Genomic DNA, 25388 nt, shown 5'->3' on the forward strand with positions numbered 1-25388 from the left:
TACCATCGTAATTCTGGCTTTCTACCATCGTTATTCTGCAGACAGTTGAAACAAAGGTAAAAGTGCACTACTACTGATAAATAACAAAAGACAACAACTTAGTGAAGCACATGACATAGTAATCACACAGAAATAATACAGGTGACAGCAATCCACATTAGTGATGGGAACCAATTCTTTTCTTGCAACTTATAAAGCAATATCTATTCTATTAACATAGTCAGGCCGACTACCCCACTTTAAAATTCTGCAGCATTTTCTTCACTATTACTTGCTTAAAGAATACAGCTGTGGGAAATATTTTATCATTCTATATTCAAAAACGTAACACTTTAGTTCTGGAATTTATCAGTGTTGTCAATATCACAGTGCTGAAACAGCTGCAACTCTCAGCTCTTAAAACATAAGCTAAGTCACCTTCCACCACGCTCTATCAAACTCAGCTCTCAAGCCCCGTTTTATAAACATCACTTCTATGTGACATATTTGTGCCTACAGAACTGCTTCTACATCCACTCCAGTAGGAAACACATTCACATCACCCGCATGTGTGTCTGTGTAAACGTGTGTACTGCACTTTGTACAGCTATTTACCTTCGCTCTTGCTAAACAGAGATGCATACAAAGGCAAATGTACACAATCCATTTATTTAGTGCCACTTTGATCATTCTGCACTCTTTCCTTGTTCTCGCACTTCACGTACATGAAAGATATTCAGGCTAGTGTGTTACTTAGTTTCTAGCATTTCTTGAATAACTACACAAGTGATTGATAAACTACAGTAAAAAATGTAACTGAGCTATCAAGTTCAACCACTCGTTAGTATCTCAGGCAAATGCCATTTCCTCACTTTTTGCTCCTGAAGCATTTCACAACAAAATAAACATCACATTTCTTTAATTTCCCCAGCCTCTATTCAAACTCTTTTATTACCAAATGACCTCCACTTGCGATAGAAACACTTCCTTGTCTGCTTTTGAGGAAAAAGTGTCTGTGTACACAGTCGTCTAGCGCTGGAGGGGATGTGGTAGGTATCACCCCTAGCAGCACATCAGGTATTACTGCTCCTGCGCAACAAGTTTCAGCAGGCCAAATTAAGTGCAATTTTTGCCTATATTAGACATACATGTGTACGTCTTTAAGGGCTCTGCATAGTCCATATGCAATTAATTGCTGAAATGTCCTCCGAAATAGACCATCAATTTTGGCTTCCACTGGCTTCTGTTGAGAAAAGGGTAGTGATCATCTTGGTCTCCATTGAAGCTGGTCAGCAGACTTAGTTCTTCCCTTCTAACTAGCCCCCTTATGACCTAGGTCACTTTTTGAATGCATGTTGCCAGCTCTAGATATGAACACTGGGACTCCCATCAGAACAATGGGACTTATTAATGGGTTGCCAGTAACTAAAAACACATACATCACACAATTTGTAAGAAACAAGGTGATCTAAGAATGAAAATGTAACCTTACACATCAGCCATCAAAGCTGAAAAAGTGATCCTCATATGACAATTTCAGAAAAAAAAACATTCATGAATTCAAATTACACAGCAGAAGTATAAAACAAAGTGCACACTACAGTACTTCTGACTATTATAGCAATCTAGAATGGGCTGAAGCCTTACAGTTTCAGCATCCAAGAAGACTGTTGGGCATTCAGAGCACATAAGCATCACTTCTAATGAACTTCTAAATTTTGATCCAATGCGCTGCAGATCTTCTCCCAAGAAACTGACAGAATCACGAGTTATACCATCAAACTTCCGCTGAATACTCTATAATGACAGTAAAAGAACAAAATAAATAAGCAAACACATTCAACTTAACATACTCCAAACAGATAAAAGTTTTGCTGAAAACAGACTCAAAACGTTTATATGGTTTTACTAACCTGAAACAATTTGGAAAATACATGAAAAGTATTGACAGCACAAGATCCGTCTGTGTCAGACAGCATCTGACTGACATGGCAGCGCCATGTTTCTTCTTCATCCTCATATGCCACTGGCTGGAATGCTTCCAAAATTGCAGAAAGGAAAGGTGAAGGAGGGGGTGATGTCTGTACTTCTCGAAAGCCATCCTGCTCTCCCTCTTCTTGACTGTAATTTAATCAGAAATGTTTATAAAAAGGTCAACTCATCAAGCATATGCTAAAACTCTATCCTCAAATGTGATGCTTTTTAATCTGATAACTTCTAGTAAGACATTTCCTTAAGGAAATACTTTTCTCTACAGCTGAAATGATTAGAACTACAAAAAAAAAAAAAAAAAAAAGAGTGTGACTCCTTTAAAAATTCAACCCAGCTCAAATGCTTTAGTAAAACTGAATAAGAAAACTAGTAAACTGAAACATCTACAAAACAGGGGACTGCAGCCATCTCTGCACATTTGAGTAAGGAAGGATAAAGAGGAAAAAAAAAGTTGTACTCACAATCCGTAATGGCCAAATATTTTAACAAAACACACTGAATAAATGTATTTTATACTAGTTCTACTTAACAATGCAGAGGATAACATCATCTATATTCTAATGAAATAAAAAGCAGCCAAGGCAGATTAAGTCTCTCCTCCAGTCCCTTGCCTGCTGATTATCTGAACACGAACGCCAAAGCATCTGCATTTGCAGTCTACGGTGGCTTATCTTGGGAATGGCCCAAGATCTCTTACTGCAGCAGAACAGATTTTTAATCATTTTAAGTAATCTCTGTCTTCAGAGCGCAGCCTTTACTGGACTATGTCCATGCAGACAAGCAATCAATTTAACAAGCTGTAGCTCATTCTTGGTCAGGTGAATATATTCTCTATCATCTATCAATGCTTCTGACAACAGGGCTACTTTGCAGGAACATTAATCAATGTTCCTGAAACTGAAAATGTTTGCTATACATGACACTCAATTTAATGTTCAAAACCCACAAATCAGTCTGTGTAAATGTTGCTGCTGTAACCTTTATCTGGGATACAGCATGACAAGCACTTTATGACTTGCAGAATAATACGATGTTTTGTAATATGATGAATGGGAAGAAATAACAACAATGAGCAAAGATAACTGTGTAGCTGTAACCTTTACATGATTATATGCTGCTTTTAAAAGTCCACATCAGGTTAGCTTGCAGCTACATGGATATGCTAATACTTACAGGCCTACAGCTAAGGTTCAAAATGGACCTGCAGTCAAAATATATTATCAGAGAAAGTGAAGACTAGGCCATTTGCTCTCCATGTTTTTTTGTTTTGTTTTTTTTTGAGGGGGGGGTAACCATGTTACAGTGTTTGTGATAGTGGAGTGACAAATGATAAAAGTGAAACATACTAGACAGCAGAGACCAAAACCTGTGCATAAACCATCTGACATGGTTCAGCTTCAGCCCAGGAATGGAAAAAGAAATGTTTCCTTACAGATGACACACATGATTCTTGGCTCAGTCTTTGTAACTGTTGCCTCATAAAGGCGCAGTACACAATTTTTGATTCTATTACTTCTGTTACCCTGCTAGATGCAGGGATGGAGAAAGGGTCTGAAAGCAGCACTATCAGTAAGTGTGTTCAGGTAAAGGAGTGTTGGGGATGGTTCAGAGACTTCTAGAAAAAAAGCAGCAAAACAGAAAAAGTACATCTGTAAAAACTGTGAATGGGGGAAATCACAGGACAGAGATGGATATCAGTTTATTTGCAGGATCCAGAATGTATAAGACAAGAGACAAATAAACCTAAAACTACCTAATTATTGAGCCAGAAAGTCAAAATTGAACACTTCAGTACAATGCATTGATGCATGTCAATACACAAGTCATTAGCAATGAAATCAGACCATACTGACTCAGCACATGCATCAGAGAACTGAAAGAACACTGACTGCAACATTTAGTCTTATCCAGTGAGTTTAGCAGATTTCACAGTCTGTACTACTTATACCAGCATAATGACTATGTCATAAGACAGGCCAGTACTTGGTAAAGAAAGACATTTATAGTTTCATGCTCTCTTTTCTATCATGTTCTTGGCATGTATTAGCTATGCTGTGACCTAATTGCTGTAACAAGAAGCCTCTTTGACCAGCCTGGAGCTACAAAACTGTTTCTGTACAAAGCCTAGATAACCCATGGTATTTATTTAAATGTTTCTCTATATAAATAACACACATCAAAAAACCTAATTAGTCATTTGAAGACACTTGACCAGTATGATGAAGGAAAAAGCAGGCAGGAAAGTACAAAAAAAATAAAATGTTTGTGAGACTTGAGAACTTAAAATTAAAAAAAAAAAAGCATACACTCAGCTCACCTGAGGTAAAGTCAAAGTTGCAAAAGTATAACTGCTTAAGGAGGTAATCATTTCTGTTACACTGCTCATTTCATAATGGTGCAAGATCATAATACTTATATGCTAACAAGTTGTGGGTGGTCTGAAGTCAATGCACTTCACAGAAAGAGCAATGTTTAACTGCCTGTCACTGATGTCTTTTCTCTAAGGTGCAGTTAACACTGGAATAACAAAAATAAAGCGAGTTGAAGGGTTATCTGTCTCATTTGCTCATAACATGAAGAGTTTGAGTACATGCATCATAAGAATGTGTATGCTTGAGCTGTTATACAAAAGTTCTTGTGATTAAGTTAAATTGATACAAGCGCTGAAAAACTGAAGAGATGTTGGAGAGGGGTTCCAACTTAAGACTGCTGATACAGAGACGAAAAACTGCAGTGGTTAAATACCCAAAAGTAAGAAACATTGACAACTTTTTATTCTTTCTATGAAAAATTACTTTATTAAATATTATTTAATATTAAATATTTATTTTACTGCTTCTGTCCTGTTGTATCAGTTGTATGATTATCAAGCCTCCATAAGCAACTGAACCAGTTTTCTGTCTCAGCCATACAATCTATTTACATACATGTTTTTGTATATTGAACTACATCCTTCCTTATATTCCTTGTTTCTGATTTTTTATGGGTTATGCCTGAAAATAGAATGTGTAAGGTACCTTTACTTGGCTTGAAAACTTGTGTATGAAGATATAAGGTACGGATGAGTGATGAAAATTGTGGCTATCTGACACAGAAGGACTCATCAGAAGGCAATATAAGCACAGTGCACAATGGACTTAGCTATGAAGTTGTTAACCTCTGCCTACAATCCCCCTTTGGGTTTGCATTCCATGTGATTCTTAGCAAGTCACTTAAAATCTTTGCTTCTGGGTCACCTATGAAAAAGTGATGCTTGATCTCAATGCGCTTACACAAGAACACATTTATTACAATGTCAGTACTGTGAGTCACACGTTATTTATATAGGTATATGCCATAATTCCAGGTCTTTAAGAGATTCTCAAGTCAGCATGGAGGCATTTTCTAAAAATCTTCCATGCTCAAGGTTGAGATGCCCTAGATTGTTTTTCATGTAGTTTGACATTATCAGTGTTCTCTTTCAGTTGTCTCACTCTCACCGATACCAAAAAATCATTTATAAATGGAATTGGTAGTCCTTCCTTCCAGAGTTTTTCATTACTAGAAACATGACAAAAGGATTTTTTTCAACAAATACCAAACAATTTCTTTAATATTAGATAGCAGATAATCCTCTTTGGTTAGTCTGTGACTGAATTCAGCCTATCTTCAGATCCAATTCAATATTTTTTCTGAACGTCCTGTACATGGGAGCAGATACATGTCATGGAAGGATATGCCACAACATCATGCTCCTCACAAGGACAGTGTGCCCTTAGCCGCTGTGCCCATGAGTTCATCCCCAACCACTGCAAAAACAATTTCTGCAAATCAAGAAAAGCACTCTAAGTTAATATAGCAATAACAGTAGATGTGGTATACTGAAGATTTACCAACAGCTGGTGTGGTTTAATCACGAGGGCAAAGCCTGAGTGATTAAAAAGCAACCATGAGTAAATCTTCAATATACTACACCCAGTAGTCAGTTTTTGCTATTATAGAATGACATTTAAGAAAGAAATTACTTAAGTTTTTTAAATAATGCCTTTGTATAACTGTGACACGGTGTTCTTTCAAGTTGTTTCCGCATTCTGTTGTTGATGTACTACACATGCATATGAGACTTACGTTCCCACACTTATGCAAGTACATCAGTGCTTTGGAAACAAGCAATGGAAAAAAATGAAGATCTCCATTGATTTTTTTTTTTTCCAAAAAAAAAAACTTGTGAAATCCAGAGTTTAGAGGTATGAGAGAGTCAGGGCAATAATACAAGGAAAATCGGGTAAGTTTCTTTAGATTTGCATACTGTACCCCAATTTCCTTGTATTTTCTCTGCCCTCTGTACGTACCTCTCAACCACTTAGCTCAAGAGTGCTGTAAAGCCTTAGCATATATAAACAGAAAAAAGTCTGGGCGACTGGAGCTTTTCTATTGGTTTATGCTTGATTTACAACAGGCACACTGGTTGAGTGACCAACCAGTGTGCACATCTTTGAATGTTAACGAGCAACCACTGTATAATAAGTAATACATAGGCATATACCCATTTAATTTTCAGTGAACTCAGAACAGCCATGGCTAGAGAAAAAGTCCACCCAAGAGCAGGGGGATTAGTGAGATGGTACTTCTGACTCAGAAAAAAAAAATATTTGCCATCACATACCAACCTTATTTAATTTATTTGACATTTGTTGACTAGGATAGTCCGACTGGGCTATTGCCCTTTTTCAGCGGAGGCCTGAAGAGAAAAGCTCCCCAATAATACACAGAAGAAAACAAAGATAAATTAATACAACAAAACTATAATTCTTTAAAATTGAGAAATCACATATAATAGTAATGTAACAGTTTGTGAACACTGAGTTCATGGAGAATTTAACAGCAGCTGGAAATGATTATATACAAGATAGTTTCACAGACACATTGGGAGTAAAAGTCATTAGCAGAGACAGGGCTCCACAGAAAATACTAAGAACAAGTAGTACAATAATACAGATAATCTACAGTTCTGAAGTGACAGCTCTCAATACATCTTAAAAGAAAATATTTACAAGACAGCTTCACTTCACACTATTAGAGACATATTTGCTAGAGTATTAATTTATGCAGGCAGTGGTAAGTATATTGATTGAGTGTATTTATGACATTTTGTAGCATTGGAATATAAGGGACTGTCTAGGATTTAGTTGTTGTGAATGGTGTACAGCAGATTTAGAAAAGATTTACTAGGAGGAGTATAGTCAGGAAGAGTAAGAAGAGAAGGGAAGAGAGAGGGGGTGGGAGTTAGATATGAGAGTTGAGGAGTAGGGTAAATAGGTGGTTTGTAGGATAATTGGACAAGAGAGTGAGAGTTTCAAGGAGGGTGTTTGCAGCGGCATGTCCAGGTATTTGTTAGAAAGTATTTGAGGGTGGTTTTGAATTGCTGATGGTGATTTACATTTCTAATACCCAGGGGAAGCTTTTTCCAGGACAGGGAAGGGGAGTAGCTAGAGACTTTTGTCCTACTGTTCTTTTTGGTTTATAAATTGTTCGTAGATAAGTCAGTGCTTCTGAGTGTCCTGGAAGGGGTGTACAGGGATACAAGTGAGGATATGTCTGGACAGAAGAATAGCTTGTAGAGAATGGATTGTATGATCAGTAGTTGGGAGATAATTAGTTGGTAAGGAAATTCTAACCAGTTTGGATTTATACGTTTGGTTAGCAGCAAATCTGGCAACTTTATTACAGGTGGTTTTGAGTTTAGTTAAGAGAGAGATGTGGAGGTTGGTGAGGATTTGTGAGCTATAGAAGAGACTAGAGAGAAGCTATGCATGAGAAAGAGTGATTTGAGACTCATTAATTAGGAATTTTGTATTTCTGTAAAGCAGAAATAATTTTTGATGGGTTTTCCTAAGGCGATTGCGCACATGTAAGTCAAACTTGAGCTGGTCATCTATGGTGACTCCCAGAAGTATGTGATTCAACTGTGATTACAGTACTGTTAAAGGATGAGACAGAAAACTGAGGGTTTTAGATGGTTGAGGGATGTGGGAAGAAAGAGCAAGACTTTGGTCTTTTTTGGATTTAAGACTGACTGACTATTGCTGTGCCAGTTTTCAAAAGATTTGAAGGATAACTGAGTGAGGGTGTACAGATCTTAGAAGTGGTGATGACTGTGGAGTCATCAGCATATTGTAGGACAGAATACAGTGGACAGGAAGCGTATAGTAAATTAGTGAGATGTTGAACAATACGGGACCTATTTATTGATCTTTGAGGGAATCCCACCTTGAATGGAGAGGAGACGATAGTGAGGAAAGCCAGCCTGACTGCTGTCTGAGAGGTAACTAGCAAACCAGGAGATAGTTGATCTAGAGAGATTTAGGTCTGAGAGTTTAGAAAGGAACAGGGCCGGCAGCCTGTGTTGAACACTTTGGATAGGTCTAGAAGAGACTGGAGACAAGTTTGTTGTTGTCTCTAACGAGCGAGATAGAGGAGTTAGTGAAAGAAATAAGGGCTGTAGAGGTGCTATGGTTGGGACAGAAGCCATGCTGAATAGAGGGTAAGTAAGTTTTCTTGAATGAGATAGCTCAAGATTTGTTTATGTACACATTTCTCCAAGATTTTTGAGAGAGGGGACAGAATTGCTATCAGTCTATAGCTGGAAAGTTCAGTGGAGTTACCTCCTTTATGAATGGGTAAGGTATAGAATTGTTTCCAGATAGAGGGTACTTTGGATTCAGTTACAGAGCAGTTGATAAGAATGGAGATGGGAAAGGCTAGCGAGTTGGCAGCTGTCTTAATGAAGAGTGGAGGAAGGCTGTCCGCAGATGAGTAGGGTTTCAGTTTGAGAAGAAAATGTTTTATGTAGCTTGATGGTACTAGTTTGAGAGAGAAAGGGTTGTTTTGTTTGGGGGAGGCGGGGTCAGGAGAGTTTACAGAGTTTGAAATTTGAGTCAGTTTAGTAATGGTGTCTATGAAATAGGAGTTAAATATGGATGCAGTCCCTTGGGGTGTACTATTTGGGCAGGGGTTTAGAGTAGAGGGGTTTCCTGGGTGAAGTATTTGATTTACAGAGCATTTTTGGGGGTTACTTGTGTGTGTGGTTTGGGGTTTATTGTAGACATTCTTTTTATCCATACTAATATGTTTTTTGGTAATGTTACTTAGTTCCTTGTATACTTATAGATGGGGAGGGGCATTTGTTTTAGTCTAGGTTTTCCAGGCAATATCTCTTATACATTAGACAGCATGTATTTTGTGTTAGCCAGGGGGAACAGAGTGATTTAACTCAAACAGTGCCACAGGTGGGCAAGAGAGCTCAGTATGTTTACAAATATGGAATTAAATTTTTGCACTGCTTCATCAAGTGGTAGATGTGTTAGGAAGGACCACTTTAGAGAGGAGAGTAGAGTGTTGAGGGTATCAGGATGGGAAGTGGAGTCTCTATGACATTCTTTGTATTTGTGTGGTCTGGTGTGGTGGTGGGGAATCTGAATACACTAGTTGGTGAGGGGTCACTGAGGGGGTCAGGTAATGATTCAGGATAATGGTATTTGTGTGGACTGGATACTAGTATCCAGTCAATAACTGAACTGGAATTTGTTGGTTTATTGATATGGGTGAGAGTGGAGATAAGTTGGGAGAAACCATGCAAGTTAATAAAGGAGCTGAGGGTGTTTGCAGTGAGTGCTAACCAACTGATGCTGACGTCTCCAACGATAACAGTTTCAATGGATATGTTGAGTACGACACAGGAGAGGATTTGTTCAAGCAGCGTGATGTTGTCCCCAGGATGTACATATAGTGCAGCTACAGTTAAGAGTACTGTGATCACTGACTTTGCAGATGACAGTCAGAAGTTTAGCAGGGGAAAAAGAAAGGGGAGGGTGGAATAAAGGGGATAGGGTGATGTGCTGAGAGTGGATTACAGCAATGCCACCACCTTTTTTCTTTGGCCTATCGAGACGTATGATGTAACCACGGGAAAGGAATTCATTGTCAGAATTAAAGGGTTTGAGCCAGGTTTCAGTGAGTAATTATATCAGGGGAATGGTGTGCCATCCAAGCATGAAAATCACTTACTTTGTTGAGTTTGCTATGGATGTTCATAGAGTGTAGTGATAAATACCTATCTGGTAGTTTGTGTTGAGATGCATCAGGTTGTGTGGTGAAATCTTTTTGTGTAGAGGAGGGAGCTTGGTCCTGGGTTAGGATGAATGCCATCAGAAAGAAGCAATATGTTGATAGGATAGGTTGAGGTAGAGAGGGGCAGGTAATAGTAGTAGTATTTTGTTTTGGTGATGATATGAGGTATGAGGGGGGATTTTGATTTTAGGCACAGAAGACTTTGTTATAGGGTAGATAGAGAGAGAGACATTGTGATTTAGAGACTGGTGTGTTATGACTAGAGGTTACAGGGTGGTAGAGTGGCTGTATTTGCGTGTTACAGGCAGGGAGGTGGTAAAGGTGTAGAAGAATGGGTGTACAGAGAAATGTTAGTAACATGAAATAGTACAGATGGGTTGGAGTGTAGGAGGAGTAGGGTATGCATATGAAAGTTCTGAGATATAGGGCTCCTATTATATTCAACTACTTTGGAAATAGGTTATTATTTTAGGGTTCTGAGTAGATTTTCTGGAGATGAGTGTTAATTTAGTAAGAAAGCTTGGAGCAAAAGTAGTGACTTTGGGAATGGGGAGGTAGGTTAAGGGGAATAGTGTATTCTACCATAAGTGAGATACTGCTGTTAGGAAGTTATATACAAGTAGTGGTAATGGGAGTGCTGACTTATAGGAGTTTTGAACAGTACTTCAGGGATTTTGAGGGGAGGTGTTCTTAAGGAGTAGTATGCAGAGTTTGTGGTAGGGGTGTTAAGGGATCAATTATTAGGTAGATGTGATAGGCAACTGGGGATTGGGAAGTAGTCAGCAAGGCAGAGTCCAACGTAGTTTGCGACTGCTTTGGAGTTAGAGGAATGGGAAGGCTCTAGTGGGTGGGGAAAACTTGGTCAGCAATAAATGTAATGTATTCAGGGATGAATGGGGTAGGGTAGAGGAGCAGATGGCCAGAGTGTAGTGAGGGCGAACAGACTGGGCCAAGTCTGTCTTGGCTTGCACAGAAGGAACTAACCTGTTATATATGACTTTAGAGACTCATCTTGGTGTGTCTATGATTGGGTTAAATCCAGGAGTAGGTTGTCAGCCAAAAAGTAAAAGGTTAATATTGAAATACTAAAGAATGCCCAACTCTCAGAGTGGCAGCCCAATCAATCAAAGGCTGGAAAGATGTGAACTAATCATGAAGTGGTCAATATAAAGATAACCACAATGGAAACAAGTATGAATCAAGCACAGAAAGCAGCCCCACTGCAAGAAAAGTGTTTGTGTGTGTGTGTGTGTGTGTGTGTGTGTGTGTGTGTGTGTGTACGTGTGTGCATGCTGGGGGAGGTCCTCTGGCATCTGACAACTGTCATCACTCTGCATAAAAGGGGACTCTCTACTGACCCAGGAAATTACAGACCCAAAAGTCTGTATTTCTTATATGTAAGGCCATGAAAAGAATAACCATGGACCTGATAAATAATGGTATAGGAGACCAAAACATCCAAAACACTGGACCCTACCCAATTCAGCTTTGTCAAGGGCAGGTCATGCCTACTGAACTTGGTGGATTTCTTTGAAAAAGTCACTAAGGCCATGGATGAGGGTAAAACAGTACATACCACCTGCCACGACCTGTCCAAGGATTTTGACACAACTCCCCACTGAGGTATTATAAATAAACTCAGAAAATTGGGCATAAATCCCTATGTCACCAGATGGACAGCCAATTAGCTCACAGAAAGGACACGTGGTTAAAGTGGGTGAATATAGATCCAGCAAGAGGCCAGTTACTAGTGGTGTGTCAGAGGGATCAGTACTGGGACCACTCCTATTCGGAATATACTTCTCTGAAGTCGAGGCAAATGTGGAAGGCCTCTGTATGACAAAGTTTGCTGACAAATGCAAGCTGGAGGCATTCATTGAATCCCCCCAGTGATACAGATATCCTTCAGGAAGGTCTACATCAGACAAATGACTGGTGCCAGAACCATGGCATAAAACTAAATGCAAAAAACTGCATAATCATATCTTTTGTGAAGTCAAATACACCTGTGAATTACAACTTCAATAGCATGACTCTTAGAATACACTCGGAGGTGAGAATTCTGGATATGCAGATAGATAGTATCCTGAATTTTGACTGCCGTGTGACCACAGTGGTGAAGAAATCCTTTTATGTGGCACAACTTATAAGTAAAGGTATGCCATCAAGATCCAAGGAAATTATAGTCTTGCTGTACTCAGCCCTCATTACACCAATAATCAAGTACAGTTTGCCATTTGGCATGTACTTGACTAGGCAATTACAGCAGATGGAGCAAACTCAGAGGTTCCTCACAAAAAAATACAGGGTGTAAACAACAGGAACTATGTGGATAGACTAAAAGCCCTATTCAACTATTAACAGTGACCTATGCCTGATGTAAAAGGCACTCACAAATCCAGGCATGATGGAGCTGCTACACATCCCCAAGTCAAGTGGCATTAGTGTCACCCAATCTAGGGATCTAAACATAGTCAGCAACTCAAATAAAAAAAAGCTGGAGAGACAGATGTGTGTCTCCGAGAGTGCCCCTTCTTTGGAACAAGGCTTCCTATTCCCATTAAGTAAAGCCCTTCCCTGAACCTCTTCAAACGCAATTTGGATCAATGAAAGGAGAATTTCAAATTCACACCTGGTGTAGTGCTGATGTCCCTTTTGGACAGGGGCAATTTGTAACATACTCAATGCACAACCACAAATCCATGCCATCCTCTTGCCCCTAGGGGTCAATTACTGGGAAAAATCAAGTTATAGTGGCAAGGCTTGCAATGGCCTTTAAGCCATTATCCTGGCAAACTCCTATGAACCAAACATAATGGCAGCTGGCAATCCACCAAGAGCAGCTTGAATGACAACTGTCAACCATTTACTTCTTGCAGCAGAGGAAATGAACAGATGTTCTATTTTCATAAGTTTGTAGGTGCTTACTAAGCTAAAGACCCCCCAGTGGGCCTTTTTAAGCCTAGCCACGCTTCCTAAATTTATCTGACAAGTTTTGATACCCTAGGGTTATTTTAAGGGTATATGTAGGCTTGGTCATGGATGGTCAAAGTTTTTTCAGGCGGTCTCTGGCTAGCAGCGACATAGGTGCCAGAGCAGAATAAAATTCTGATTATCCATCCACTGGTCCAAATTGTGCTTGAACTGGGTAAGGAAGAACTCTGCTTCACAAGGATAAAAGCCTGCTCCAGGTAAGAGGTAGTCTATTGAGACACATACTTGTCCCCCAAATATGTCCTACTTATGATGCAGATGAGACTTAGGTCCCTAAATTGGGTAATTCTGATGCGGATCAGAGGATGCTTTGTAGGCCAGACATAGACTGCCTCTCAGCAGTCTGTAGGAGAGGGAATACAGGGATAGGACTTTAATGTGGTTCATGTAGGACATATCATTTATGTCCTGTATTCTTTCTGTGAGGAACCTCTGTGGACATTCTAGTTGTTGCAGATGCCTAGTCATGTATATATGGAAGGGTGCTTGGCACTCACTGACTGGTCTGAGGAGGGCCAAATATGTGGAACAATGACATCCTTGACACTAGATGTCATTCCTTTGCTTATAAGTTGCAGAGCATAGAATTATTTCCTTACTATTATAGACACATTATGGTGAAAGACCAGGTTACTGTCTACATGCATTCCCAAATCTCTTACCACACCTGGTTCTACTCATAAGGGTGTGTTATCACTGTGGTAGCTTCCAGGAATGGCCATCTTCCCATAGGACACTATTATGCATTTCTTGCAATTGAGTTTTAAACCATGGCACTGGCACCAGTTAATGGTGTGTCAAACATTCCTAGAAAATATAGCCAAAAAAGAAGGTACCAGACCACAGCTGAATCAACCATAAATTTATTTCACATAAAATAGAAACCTGGTTAGCACTTCCACAGCCTCAAAGCTGCTTCATCAGACATTGCAACCATTCAACCACCCTTATTTTAAACTAACTTCAACCAATGCATAAGCATTTCCAATTAAGTACATGATTTTATTTAAAGTAATATATAGCCAAAACGGTCAGGAAATCCTTCTATGTGGCACACCTGATCACAAAGGGTTTCTCATCCAGATCCAAGGAGGTGATTGTGCCCCTTTACTCCTCACTCATTAGGCCCATAATAGAGTACAATGCCCCATTTGGGATGTACCTCACTAGACACCTGCAACAACTAGAAAGACCACAGAAGTACCTCACTAAGAGGATTAAGGGCCTTAAACAATTACCCTATGAAGCACGACTAAAAAAGCTCCAGCTCTTCTCAGTCGCTTACCGTCTTCTCAGAGGTGACCTATGTCTAACCTATAGGGCCATGTCAAACCCTGAACTAATGGACATGCTTCACCTCAAAAAAACGAGATCCCTCAGAATCACTTGTTCTAGCGACTTGAACCTGTGTACAACAATAAACAGGACATGCTGGAGGGATAGATTCCTGTCCCAGCGACTCCCCTCACTCTGGAATAGAATCGCAATCCATATTCGACAGAGCTCCTCTCTGATCCATTTCAAGAGAAATCTTGATGAGTGGATGGGTAATTGTAAGTTCTACCCTGGGATCACTTCAGGAGCCCTGTTGACAGAGGCCCAGGTTACTAATCTAATGGGGAGGCGAAAGCCATCACTCTGTGGCTAGGCTTATAAATGCCCATGGGCAGATAGCCTAATACTTATCTATGAACCTATATGTATCTATCACTAGTACATTTTAAAACAACACTATCTAAAGCATATGCATTTTAACAAAACAATGATTACAAATATATGTATATATAAAAAACTATGTATGTGTAAGAAACTACACTTATACAGATATAATAAGATAAAAACACATTGACTATTGCAACAAATTATTCACCTTCCAAGTGGTCTATTGGATAAAATGGGCTGGATGGATATTTTATCATTTAAACTGATATGCTGATGAACAGGTAAGGGCATTGGTGGGGGATTACCCACATTAGGCATATAAGAATAAGAAATCACTAAAGAGATTATGTGGTCCCAGAAATAATAAATGTAACACTGCCTTAGAGGATGATAATGATATAAATTTTGGTACATACACTTGCAATAAATGTAACTATTGCTACACTACTGATAGCAGTGGAAGCTTTGTCCAACCGGATACCAGGAAAGAACTTAGTTTTAGGTTTACAGCAGATTGTAATACTACAAATATTGTGCATCTGGCATATTGTGTCATATGTCAGTCATTCTATGTGGGAATGACAACTCGTAAGCTTCAGGACCATATAAGGGAACACCTATATGATATCTCAAGGCAAGCAGAAATGAATGCCCTTGCGAAACATGTAATGGAAACGGGAACACAACATATTTTCAAGTTTTTGGTCATTGAGAGGGTGTTTACAGGTAAAGTACAGTTGTGTACCTACCATAAATGTAGATGTTCGAGTGTATTCACTGTTGCAGTCATTACTCTTGGGTTATCCTGCTGGCAGGCTACCCGCAGTCGGCCAGAATTCCAAAGTCTAGGTCCAGCGTCGGTTGCTGTCACCTCTTCCCTGACGTCAGTGCACCAGGGGTATAAAAGATGCAGCCAACGCCATTTTCTTCAGTTTTTCTTGCCCCAGATGTCAGGTGCCCCCAAAATGGTAGGCTAAAAAATTATGCCAATATTATGCATGCATTGAAATAAACTTTTCCTTCATCTACAAGCAAATACACCACATAGGTTGTATAAGACAGAGAAGTATAGGTAAGTCCCAGCAAAGGAAAGGGGGATGGTGGGTGGGTAGGTAACCTGGACTGCAACAGTGAATACACTCGAACATCTACATTTATGGTAGGTACACAACTGTACTATGTTCATAGTGTTTCACTTTTGCAGTAATTACTCTTGGGTTGAATCCCAAAGCTGAGGTTGGGTGGCTGGGCCTAAATCAGGTTAGGAGAGGCTATAAGGCCTTGCAGAACTGCAGTGGCGAAGCCTGCTCTGGATTTAGAGTAGAGAGGTAAATGGTAGTGCTTTGTATAAGTGTGCACTAAACTCCAAGTTGCAGCTTCTAAAATGTCTTTGGTTGGTACTCCTCTGAGAAAGGCTGCTGAAGTGACTGCTGCCCTGGTAGAATGAGGCCTAATGCCTTTGGGCACAGATTTGCCATGTTGTGAGTAGCAGAAACAAATGCAGTGGCCTATCCATTTTGAAATAGTCTGTTTTGAAATAGGCTTTCCTTGAGATCCTGCAGCATATGCCAATAAAAGTTGCTCAGTTTTTCTGAAAGCTTTAGTTCTGTCCAAGTAGAAGCATAGTTGTCTGTGTATGTCCAAGGAATGCAGAAGTCTCTCACCCTTATTCTGTTGGTTTGGATAAAAGGTAGGCAAATGAATGGTTTGATTAAGGGCCACACTGGACACTACCTTAGGCATAAATGTTGGGTTCGTCCTTAGAAAAACCCTGTCTGGATGGAAAATGATGAAAGGTTCCACAGCCATGAGTGCCTGTAACTCTGAAACTCATCTTGCAGAGGTTATTGCTAGGAGCAGAGCTGTTTTCCAAGATAAAAACTTTATATCAGCTGTATTGGCTGGCTCAAAAGGCGGCAGTGTGAGTTTTTCCAAGACATAACTGAGGTCCCATGCAGGTATCGGGGCTCTCCTTGGAGGTCTTATGTTTTTGGCCCCTCTGAGGTACTGCCTTAGCAATGGATGGGAAAAAATTGGAGGTTCCGTATTGTAATGAGCTGAAATGGCAGAGGCATGAATTTTAATAGATGAGAAGGATAGGCCTTTGTCCAGAATCTCAGTTCGGTATTGTAAAATCTGAGGAATATTTGGTACAGATGTGTCAATTCCTTGTGCCTGGTTCCAAGCACAGAATCTTTTCCATTTTTCTGCATACGATTTTCTGGTACTGGGCCTCCTGGCCTCCAAAATAACATCCATCACTGCTTTAGAGAGAGGTGTGTATTGAATGGTTACATTATCCGCCATGCTGCCAGATTTAGGGTCCTGAGTTGGCTGTGCAGAATCCGATTGTTTCGCTGGGTCAGTAAGTGAGGAATTAGAGGCAATGTCCAGGCTGGGCCTTGAGACAAGCTTTTTAGGATTGGGTACCAGTGCTGGCGTGGCCAGTCTGGGGCAATCAGAATCATTCTTGGCTTCTCGTCTGACCTTTAGGAGTACCTTGGGGAGGAGAGGCAGAGGAGGAAAGGCATATACTGTTAGACTTTTTCAGCTGAATGACAGTGCATCCACTTTCCATGCTTGCTTGTGATAAGTCCTTGTGCAGAATTTCTGTAGTTGGCAGTTGTGAGGGGAGGCAAATAAATCTATGTCTGGGCATCCCCATTCCTTTGTTATCATGCTGAAGACTTGTGGATCCAGTTTCCACTCGTGGGGATCTGTGAGGTTTCTGCTTAGTTCGTCTGCCAGAGTATTGTTCTTTCCTGGCAGGAATTGTGCTTGCAGGTGTACTTGATAAGTCAATGCTGTGTCCCACAAAGTCATGGCTTGTCTGCAGAGGGGGTAGGAATGTGTGCCTCCCTGCTTGTTTATGTACCACATGACTATAGTATTGTCCGTCCTTATCAGTAGTTGCCCTGGAAGGAGTAGATCCTTGAAAGCTGTCAGGGCATGCTGAACAGCTAGCATCTCTTTTTGATTGATATGTAGATGCATTTGGCTTGTGGACCATGTGCCCTGAATACATTTTCCTGCCATGTGTGCTCCCTAGGCATAATCTGATGCATCTGTTGTTATTGACTGCCTGGCTGTGGGTAGAGTGAATGGCTGTCCTTTGTTGAGGTGACAGGCATGTGCCCACCACCGAAACTCCTGTTGCAGGCAAGGAATGAGGGTAATTAATGCTTCCAGGCTTTGACAATGTTGAGTCCAGACACTTTTTAGGTACCATTGAAGTTTCCTCATATGCAGTCTGGCATATGGAATTAGCAGAATGCAGGATGCCATGAAGCCCAAAGCCTGCATAATTTTTCTTGCAGATAACTGGGTCTTTGTTGCCAACATTTTGAAGTAAGAAGTTAGTTGCCTTTGTTTGTCTGGCGTGAGATAAGCCCATCTGGGGTAGTTGTATTTAAGCTTGCACCCAGGAATATTATCTCTTGAGAGGGTACTAGTTTTGATTTCTTTTCGTTTACTGTGTACCCTAGGCAAATTAATAATCTTTTTACGAACGCCAGATGCTTTAGTAGAGTGTCCTTGTTTTCTCCTTGTATAAGGCAGTCATCCAAGGATATATTTAAATTCCTCTGTCTGCAAAATGCAATTACTGGTGCCAGGCATTTTGTGAAGACCCTAGGCACAGTAGATAAGCCAAAGGGCAGTGCAGAGAATTGGTAGTGCATTGAGCCAGCTATGAATCTGAGGTATCTTCTGCAAGACTGTCTTGATTGGGATATGCAGGCATGCCTCTTTTAGGTTCAAAGTTACAAGCCAAGCCTTCTTGCTCAGCATGGGCAGAAGCTGCTGCAGAGTTAACATTCTGAATTTTAGAATGTCCAGAAATGTGTTTAGAAAAGACAGGTCCAGTATTGGTCTCCAGGCTTTGTCCTTTCTGGGTACCAAGAAAAGTCTTGAGTAAAATCCTTGTCCCTGCTCTTGCTGTGGTACTTGCTAAATGGCCCTCATGTTCATAAGGGACGAAACTTGTTTTTGTGCCTCTGCCCATTGATTGTGTGGCAGGTTTGGCATACCTTTTGCCTTTGGCAGGGTGTGAAAGTGGAACCTGTAGCCCTGTGACACTATATTCAATACCCATTTGTCCTGGGTGATCATGTGCCAATTTTGAGAGAAAAGTGCTAGTTTTCCCCCTAAAGGGGCTACAAGAAGATAAGTGCTTGGTGCTGGCAGAAGCAAGTCATTGGGACTGTTTCATGTATGGCTGTGCTTTGTCTTCTCCACTTTTGGAGGTAGAAGCGCCCCACTGTTTAGGCCTGTATGAGCCCTGGGGCTGGGATCTGCCTCTGGGACGTCTATATCTGCCTCTTTGTGGCCTGTCCGACACTGGAAAGGACCAATTCTTTGTAGGCCAGTTCCTGCTAAATCTTGGTGGCTGAACCTGTAAAAAATCCTTTACTGTTTGCACAGATTTCGCTTTGTCCTCCATTTTCTTCAAAACCTCCTTTGCTTTAACACCGAATAAAGTATCATGCTGTAATGGTGCATTTAATAATTTTGCTTAAACATGATCGGGCAGATGTTGTTCCTTTAACCAAGCATGCCTCCTAATGACAGAACCCATAACTGCGGCCCTGCAGGAGGCCTCCAGAGAATCAAAACCACATTGCAATGTATGCTTTCCCACTTGTTCAGTTGCATGCAATAAATCCTGCATTTCTTTATTTTCTGCACAATCAGAATTGGCAAACATTTTCTGTTTTAACAGTGACATTAAATATTGCTGATATTTAATCATATGAAATTGACAATTTAAAGCCCTCACAGCCAAAGTAGCAGAAGTGTAAACCTTTTTCCCCCATCTGTCTAGTGCCCTTGAATCCCTGTCAGAAGGGATAGGGTTTTTTGCAGTAGCGGCCTTAACCCCCTTGGGACCCTGAGAAATAGTTTCTGGGTCAGCAGCAGGGTTTTTAAAAAGACATTTATGTGAATCTGGAACCCTGTAGTATCTGTCTGGTTTAACAGGAGCTGGAGGTAAGGAGTCTGGAGAAAGGCCGAACTCTGAAAATACATCTTCTACAATATCTAGCACAGGGGGAATAGCAAGAGGCCTGTGCTGAGGAAGTAAAAGAAAATCTTTAAGCCTTTTCTTTGATTCTGAGTAATCTTGGCTCTCCCAGTGGAAGTGCTCCCTATGCAGGGTTTCCCCAAAAGAATAATCCTCAGGAGGAGAGGCTGAAGGAATGGATTCTTCAGCATCAGAATCCTCATAGGGAGGAAGAGAGTATTCCTGTACAGGAGAGGAGTCAGAGGAAATGGAAACCTGATCTGAAGAATCATAGTCTGTCTCTTGCCTAGGCCTCTTATCAGGAGGGGGATGGGAACCCCTGATCAAGGTAATAAGATCTTCAGCCATTTTGAGCATCTGTTTCTTAGGCATGGAAGTTTGTCCTGGAGAATGCTGTACTTGTTTCTTTGTCTTTAAAGCTGCTTTAGTCTTTGCTTTAGAAGCTGAAGTAGGCTTTACATATAGCTGTGTAGGTCTGAAAACACCCTCAGAAGCAGATGCCTGCTCAGCGGCTCCGGACCCATCTAAGGGAATGATTTCCGAGTGTCCAGTACCTTGAGTATCCAGAGGCCTAGCTGGCTCCACATGGGAGTCGTCAGCAGCCTGTGGCTCTGAGGTAGCGGGCGTCAGGGGCTGCGAAAGCGCCTTACTGAGAACTGGCGACTGGCTTAGCGGAAGCCTCGTCATCGGTTTTGGATCTCGGATGCCTGTCTTTCTCTTTTTCCTTGTGTTTTTTTAGAAACTCCGGTCGTCGGCTGTTCATATGGCATTATATAATTGAATTTTCAGCCAAAGTAATGAAAAGCAAGATCAAACTGACGCTTAATAGTGCGTTGGTTGAATCTAGCACAAAACAGACAGCTAGCAATGTTATGATCAGGGCCTAGGCAAGGAATACAGTAAGAATGAAAATCCTTATGAGGTATTTGCTTCCCATAAGAAATGCAATTGTTAACTTTTTCTGACATCGGTCTGGAGCAAGAAAAAAGTTTCCCCAACGGGGTACTTCACTTTAATGAAGACTTCGGATGTGAAATTCGTCTGTGAAAATCTCAGGAGTCGGCCGACCAGCACTTGCGAACCGTTTTTGCTTCGGGCACCGTGAGGCAAGAAAGACTGAAGAAAATGGCATCAGCTGCATCTTTTATACCCCTGGCGCACTGACGTCAGGGAAGAGGCGACAGCAACCGACGCCAGACCTAGACTTTGGAATTCTGGCCGACTGCAGGTAGCCTGCCAGCAGGATAACCCAAGAGTAATGACTGCAACAGTGAAACACGATGAACATCAGGGGAGATGCCATCAGGAATTTAGTGGAAAACAAGGAATTGGAATGGATAAGAATGAGGGCTACCATGGGCAGGGGTTTAAATGATAAAATGTCCATCCAGCCCATTTTATCCAATAGACCACTTAGAAGGTGAATAATTTGTTGTAATAGTCAATGTGTTTTTATCTTGTTATTATATGCATATAAGTGTAGTTTCTTACACATACATAGTTTTTTTATATATACATATTTTTATAATCGTAGTTTTGTTAAAATGCATATGCGTTTAGATAAAAAGTGTTGTTTCAAAATGTACTAGCAATAGATATATGATATATTGCTTTAAATAAAATCATGTACTTAATTGAAATGCTTATGCACTGGTTGAAGTTAATTTAAAATAAGGGTAGTTGAATGGATACAATGTCTGATGAAGCAGCTTTGAGGCTATGAAAGCGCTAACCAGGTTTCTGTTTTATGTGAAATAAATTTATAGTCGATTCAGGTGTGGTCTGGTACTGTCTTCTTTTTTGGATATTGCTGATAACTTGTGTAGAGGGTCAGTTTACCTACACCATCTGCAGTTTGTTTTTTGCTTGTACATTCTTAGAAGATATTTGTGCCCTTGGAGGATTCTATGACTGTGCTTAGTTTGCAATAGTCTGCAAACTTGGTCAACTAGAGGCCCTTGATGATGGTCTTTATTATCAAAGTAGAGGCCAAAAATGAGTGGCTCCAGCACCGAGCCTTGCGGAACTCTGCTACTGACTGGTCTTTCTGTAGAGGTAGACTCCATTATCCTAACTCACTGGGTCCTTTGAACCAGCTGGCTATCCAGCAGGTGACGTAGGAGTTTACCCCTAATTTTGTGAGTTTGTCTACAATGCCAAAGTTGGGTACTGTGCTGAATGCTCTGGCCAGGTAAGGTAGACAGTATGCAATGTTTTGCCTTCATCCATTGCTTTGGTGACCTTCTCAAAGTCCACCAGGATGAGTAGGCACAAACTGCCCATGACAAAAACAGAATTGGGTTGGATCCATTTTCTGAGGGTTTCCTATGTCACTGTTTATTGTTTCTGTAACAGTTCCTTCCATGGCTTTGTATGCGAGACTAGTCAAACTTATGGATCTTTACATGTCCCATCCTTGTGCAGAGGGGTGACAGTTACAGTCCTCCATTCACTTAGCACAGAGCCTGTCTGGAGGCTACAGTTAAATACTGATTCTAGGGGTCCTGATAAACTGTGTTCATGTTACTAAGGGAGTATATCCTGGGACATTATCAGGGTGCAATGATGCAGTGTTCTTGGCCTTAGACAGTGCATTGAGGATCTGTTCCCTAGTGACATCTGAAGGAGCTCTGGTTGAGGGTATTTCCTGAGGGGTGTTTGGGGGAGGAAAAGAGGCTAAAATCCAAGGTAAATTTGCTTGTTAGTGCATTTGATACATCTTCCAGTTCAATATAGGTGGCTCCATCTACAATTAGTTCATCACTTTGTTGTGTGCTGCCTTTCAGGTTCCAGATATAGCTGATGAATGCTCAACCTATGCACCCACTTCAGGTAAAACCCAAGTCAGCAGTGCACATCCACAATATGAAAGGTTATCTGACATGGCTTCTGCCCTGGCATAAAAAGAGAGGTGAATGGACTTATTCCAGAACAATTAATAAATTGATGGCTGATTGAAGGCTCAGTGTCTGTTATTCTAAAAATGTATTAGTTCTGGTTTAATCACTTGGGCTTCAGGCCAGTTATTTTACATTAAGAAGGTTTGTGGTCTGCACTCTTGTGGGAGGAGAGGCTAGATTCTGCCCTTCTGAGCTGGGAATTTATGGTTAAAGGATTATTGTGCCGGCTTATTTGAACTGTTTCTTTCGGAAATTGGCACGCCTTGTTTGCTGTAGCACAGACTAGATTCAGGCATGCTGAATCTAGATTTGTTTGTATAACTTGAGCATTAATCCAGGCCATCTTTTTTGGAGAAGGTTCCCCTGCACCCTAGTGGCAGGAGTGTGCAGTTAAAACTTGTCTGAAGACTGCTGGAACAGAACTCAGTTTTGAGCTTTTTTACCGGTTAATTGGGTAATTTGTTTAAATCAGTTTGATTGTTTTCTATTGTTATATAAAAAATGCACTTTATTAATCTGCTTTTACTGTATTTTGTGTTTCTTCCTACTTTACTGCATTTACTCTGCTGCATTTATTACTGCTTGTTAGTAGCCTGGTTAAATTGTAACTTGTTATTCTAAGCCTTTGGTTGAAGCACTTGGGCCTCAGACCAGTTGTTTTACATTAAGAAGGTTTGTGGTCTGCACTGTTGCGACAGTACAGTTATCTTACATCCTTCTAAGTTGGGAGTTGCTGATTGAAGGCTTAGTGTCCGTTATTCTAAAAGTGTATTAGTTCTGGTTTAAGCACTTGGGCTTCAGGCCAGTTATTTTACATTAACAAGGTGTGGTCTACACTCTTGGAGAGGGTAGATTCTGCCCTTCTGAGCTGGGAGTTTCTGGTTAAAGGCTTATTGTGCCTGCTTATTTGAACTGTTTCTTTCTGAAATTAGCAAGCCTTGTTTGCTGTAGCACAGACTAAATTCAGACCTGCTGAATCTAGCTTTGTTTGTATGACATGAGCACTAATCCAGACCGTCTTTTTTGGAGAAGGTTCCCCTGCACCCTAGTGGCAGGAGTGAGCAGTTAGAACGTGTCTGGTTGAAGACTGCTGGAACAGGGCTCCGTTTTTAGCTTTTTATTGGTTAATTTGTTTAAATCAGTTTGCTCATTTGGTACTGTTATATTAAAAAAAATACACTATGCATCGCCGCTTAGCTAGGGTTAAACTATTCCTGGCGCCATAAAGTCTGCTCTTCAAATTTTCCCTTAGAACTAGCCAGTTTTTAGCACTCAAATCTGTTTCTTTGAGTTCAGCAATTGTTCAAAACTCATTGTAAGCACTAAATAAGCTACAAATTACTACAGCACTCAACTTTCCTCACTTGTCTAGAGGAAAACAGTTTTTAGTACTTAATAAATAAGCACCTGGTGTTTTCTCCTGTCTACCTGATGAATCTGGGCATCTTGGGGCAATGCAGCAATTGCCTCATGTACACAGACAACCCTCTCCTCCTACCACCCAACACTACAACCTGTGAGAGATGCACATATATATCCAAACTGGAAGCAAAGCTCTCTTCACCCAAGACTGGACTAGACAGTCAAGAGGAGAAGGTAAACACTTGCACCGTACCACACTCATCATATACACCAACAAAACACACATATAGCCACACAAAACACACACCTACATTCGCGGAGGCTCTCAATAAAAATCTGCTCAAGCAACAGAGACCTCCAAAGCAGAAACGCGAGCAACCTCCACCCCCCCCAACACAACCCAAATGACACATAGCCCACAAACTCAGTGTGCCACTCAACCATAGCCCATATGGCATAACAACGTACCCAACACTCTAGTCATAGGCGACTCTATAGTCAGGCACACTGATGTTCCACTCACCAGGGTAAACAAGGAGAAAGTTACTGTCAGGTGCATGTCGGGTGCCAGGTTCCACCACAGAATGCATGCACTCAGGTTACTCCACAAGTAGTACAAATACAACTCTGCCATTGTCCATGTTGGTGTGAATGACCGGAGATGCACCTCCCTGGACTACATGAAAAGAGACATGGAGGAGCTCTCCAATCTTGTAGCCCAGGCAGGTATGACCCTAGTCCTGAGTAGCATCCTGCCATCACCCAGAATGATACCACAGTACAAGGACAAAATGATCAACTTCAACAATTGGCTAAGCTTCTAGTGTCATTCTAAGGGGATACAGTATCAGTCTGCCTGAGATCACATGATAGTCAGACCACGATACTTTGCCAGAGATGGGCTGTACCAGTCACCCTTGGGATTCCGGATACTGATTAAGGCTCTTGCCACCCATATAGTGCCTTTTTTAGGCAAGGTTCAAATGAATTCACCACCATAACAGGTACAAGCAAGCAAAATCTGAGGCTAAAGCTAGAAGTCTAAACCTCAAAATGCATTCACTCGAGGTACTCCTTAAAATGGAAAACATCAACATCTGTGCAGTGACAGAGACCTGGTTCATGGCTCCAGAGAGCACCCCTGCATTACCATACTATAATTCATACCACACCTTTCGGCCACCTGACCTGGACTGAAACACTAAAGGCGGAGACGTGTCCATATTCATTAAGGATATCCACACCTCCATGCTAGTTGCTCAGCATAATGCATCTGAAATTATCCAAGTGCAACTAACTCTGTGCAAAACAGCAATCCAAATTGTAACTTGCTACAGATCCCCCACCATGCCCCAGGATTCCCACTCCTC

General features: G+C 40.9%; 1 protein-coding gene across 1 annotated transcript in view; it reads right to left on the minus strand.

Annotated features, from left to right (window-relative positions):
* The window catches only part of FRYL (FRY like transcription coactivator), a 3917685-nt gene that overhangs the window by 421216 nt on the left and 3471081 nt on the right, over nt 1-25388 (minus strand). Inside the window, exons 55-56 of the mRNA XM_044055727.1 lie at nt 1893-2100; nt 1627-1776 (exon numbers count right to left, since the gene is read on the minus strand). Of these exons, the coding sequence (XP_043911662.1) occupies nt 1627-1776; nt 1893-2100 (358 nt within the window). The remainder of the gene's footprint in view (nt 1-1626; nt 1777-1892; nt 2101-25388) is intronic.

The sequence above is a fragment of the Protopterus annectens genome, chromosome 14.part0 (assembly GCF_019279795.1).
Source record: "Protopterus annectens isolate FY-2018-M chromosome 14.part0, PAN1.0, whole genome shotgun sequence".
Lineage (NCBI taxonomy): Eukaryota > Metazoa > Chordata > Ceratodontiformes > Protopteridae > Protopterus > Protopterus annectens.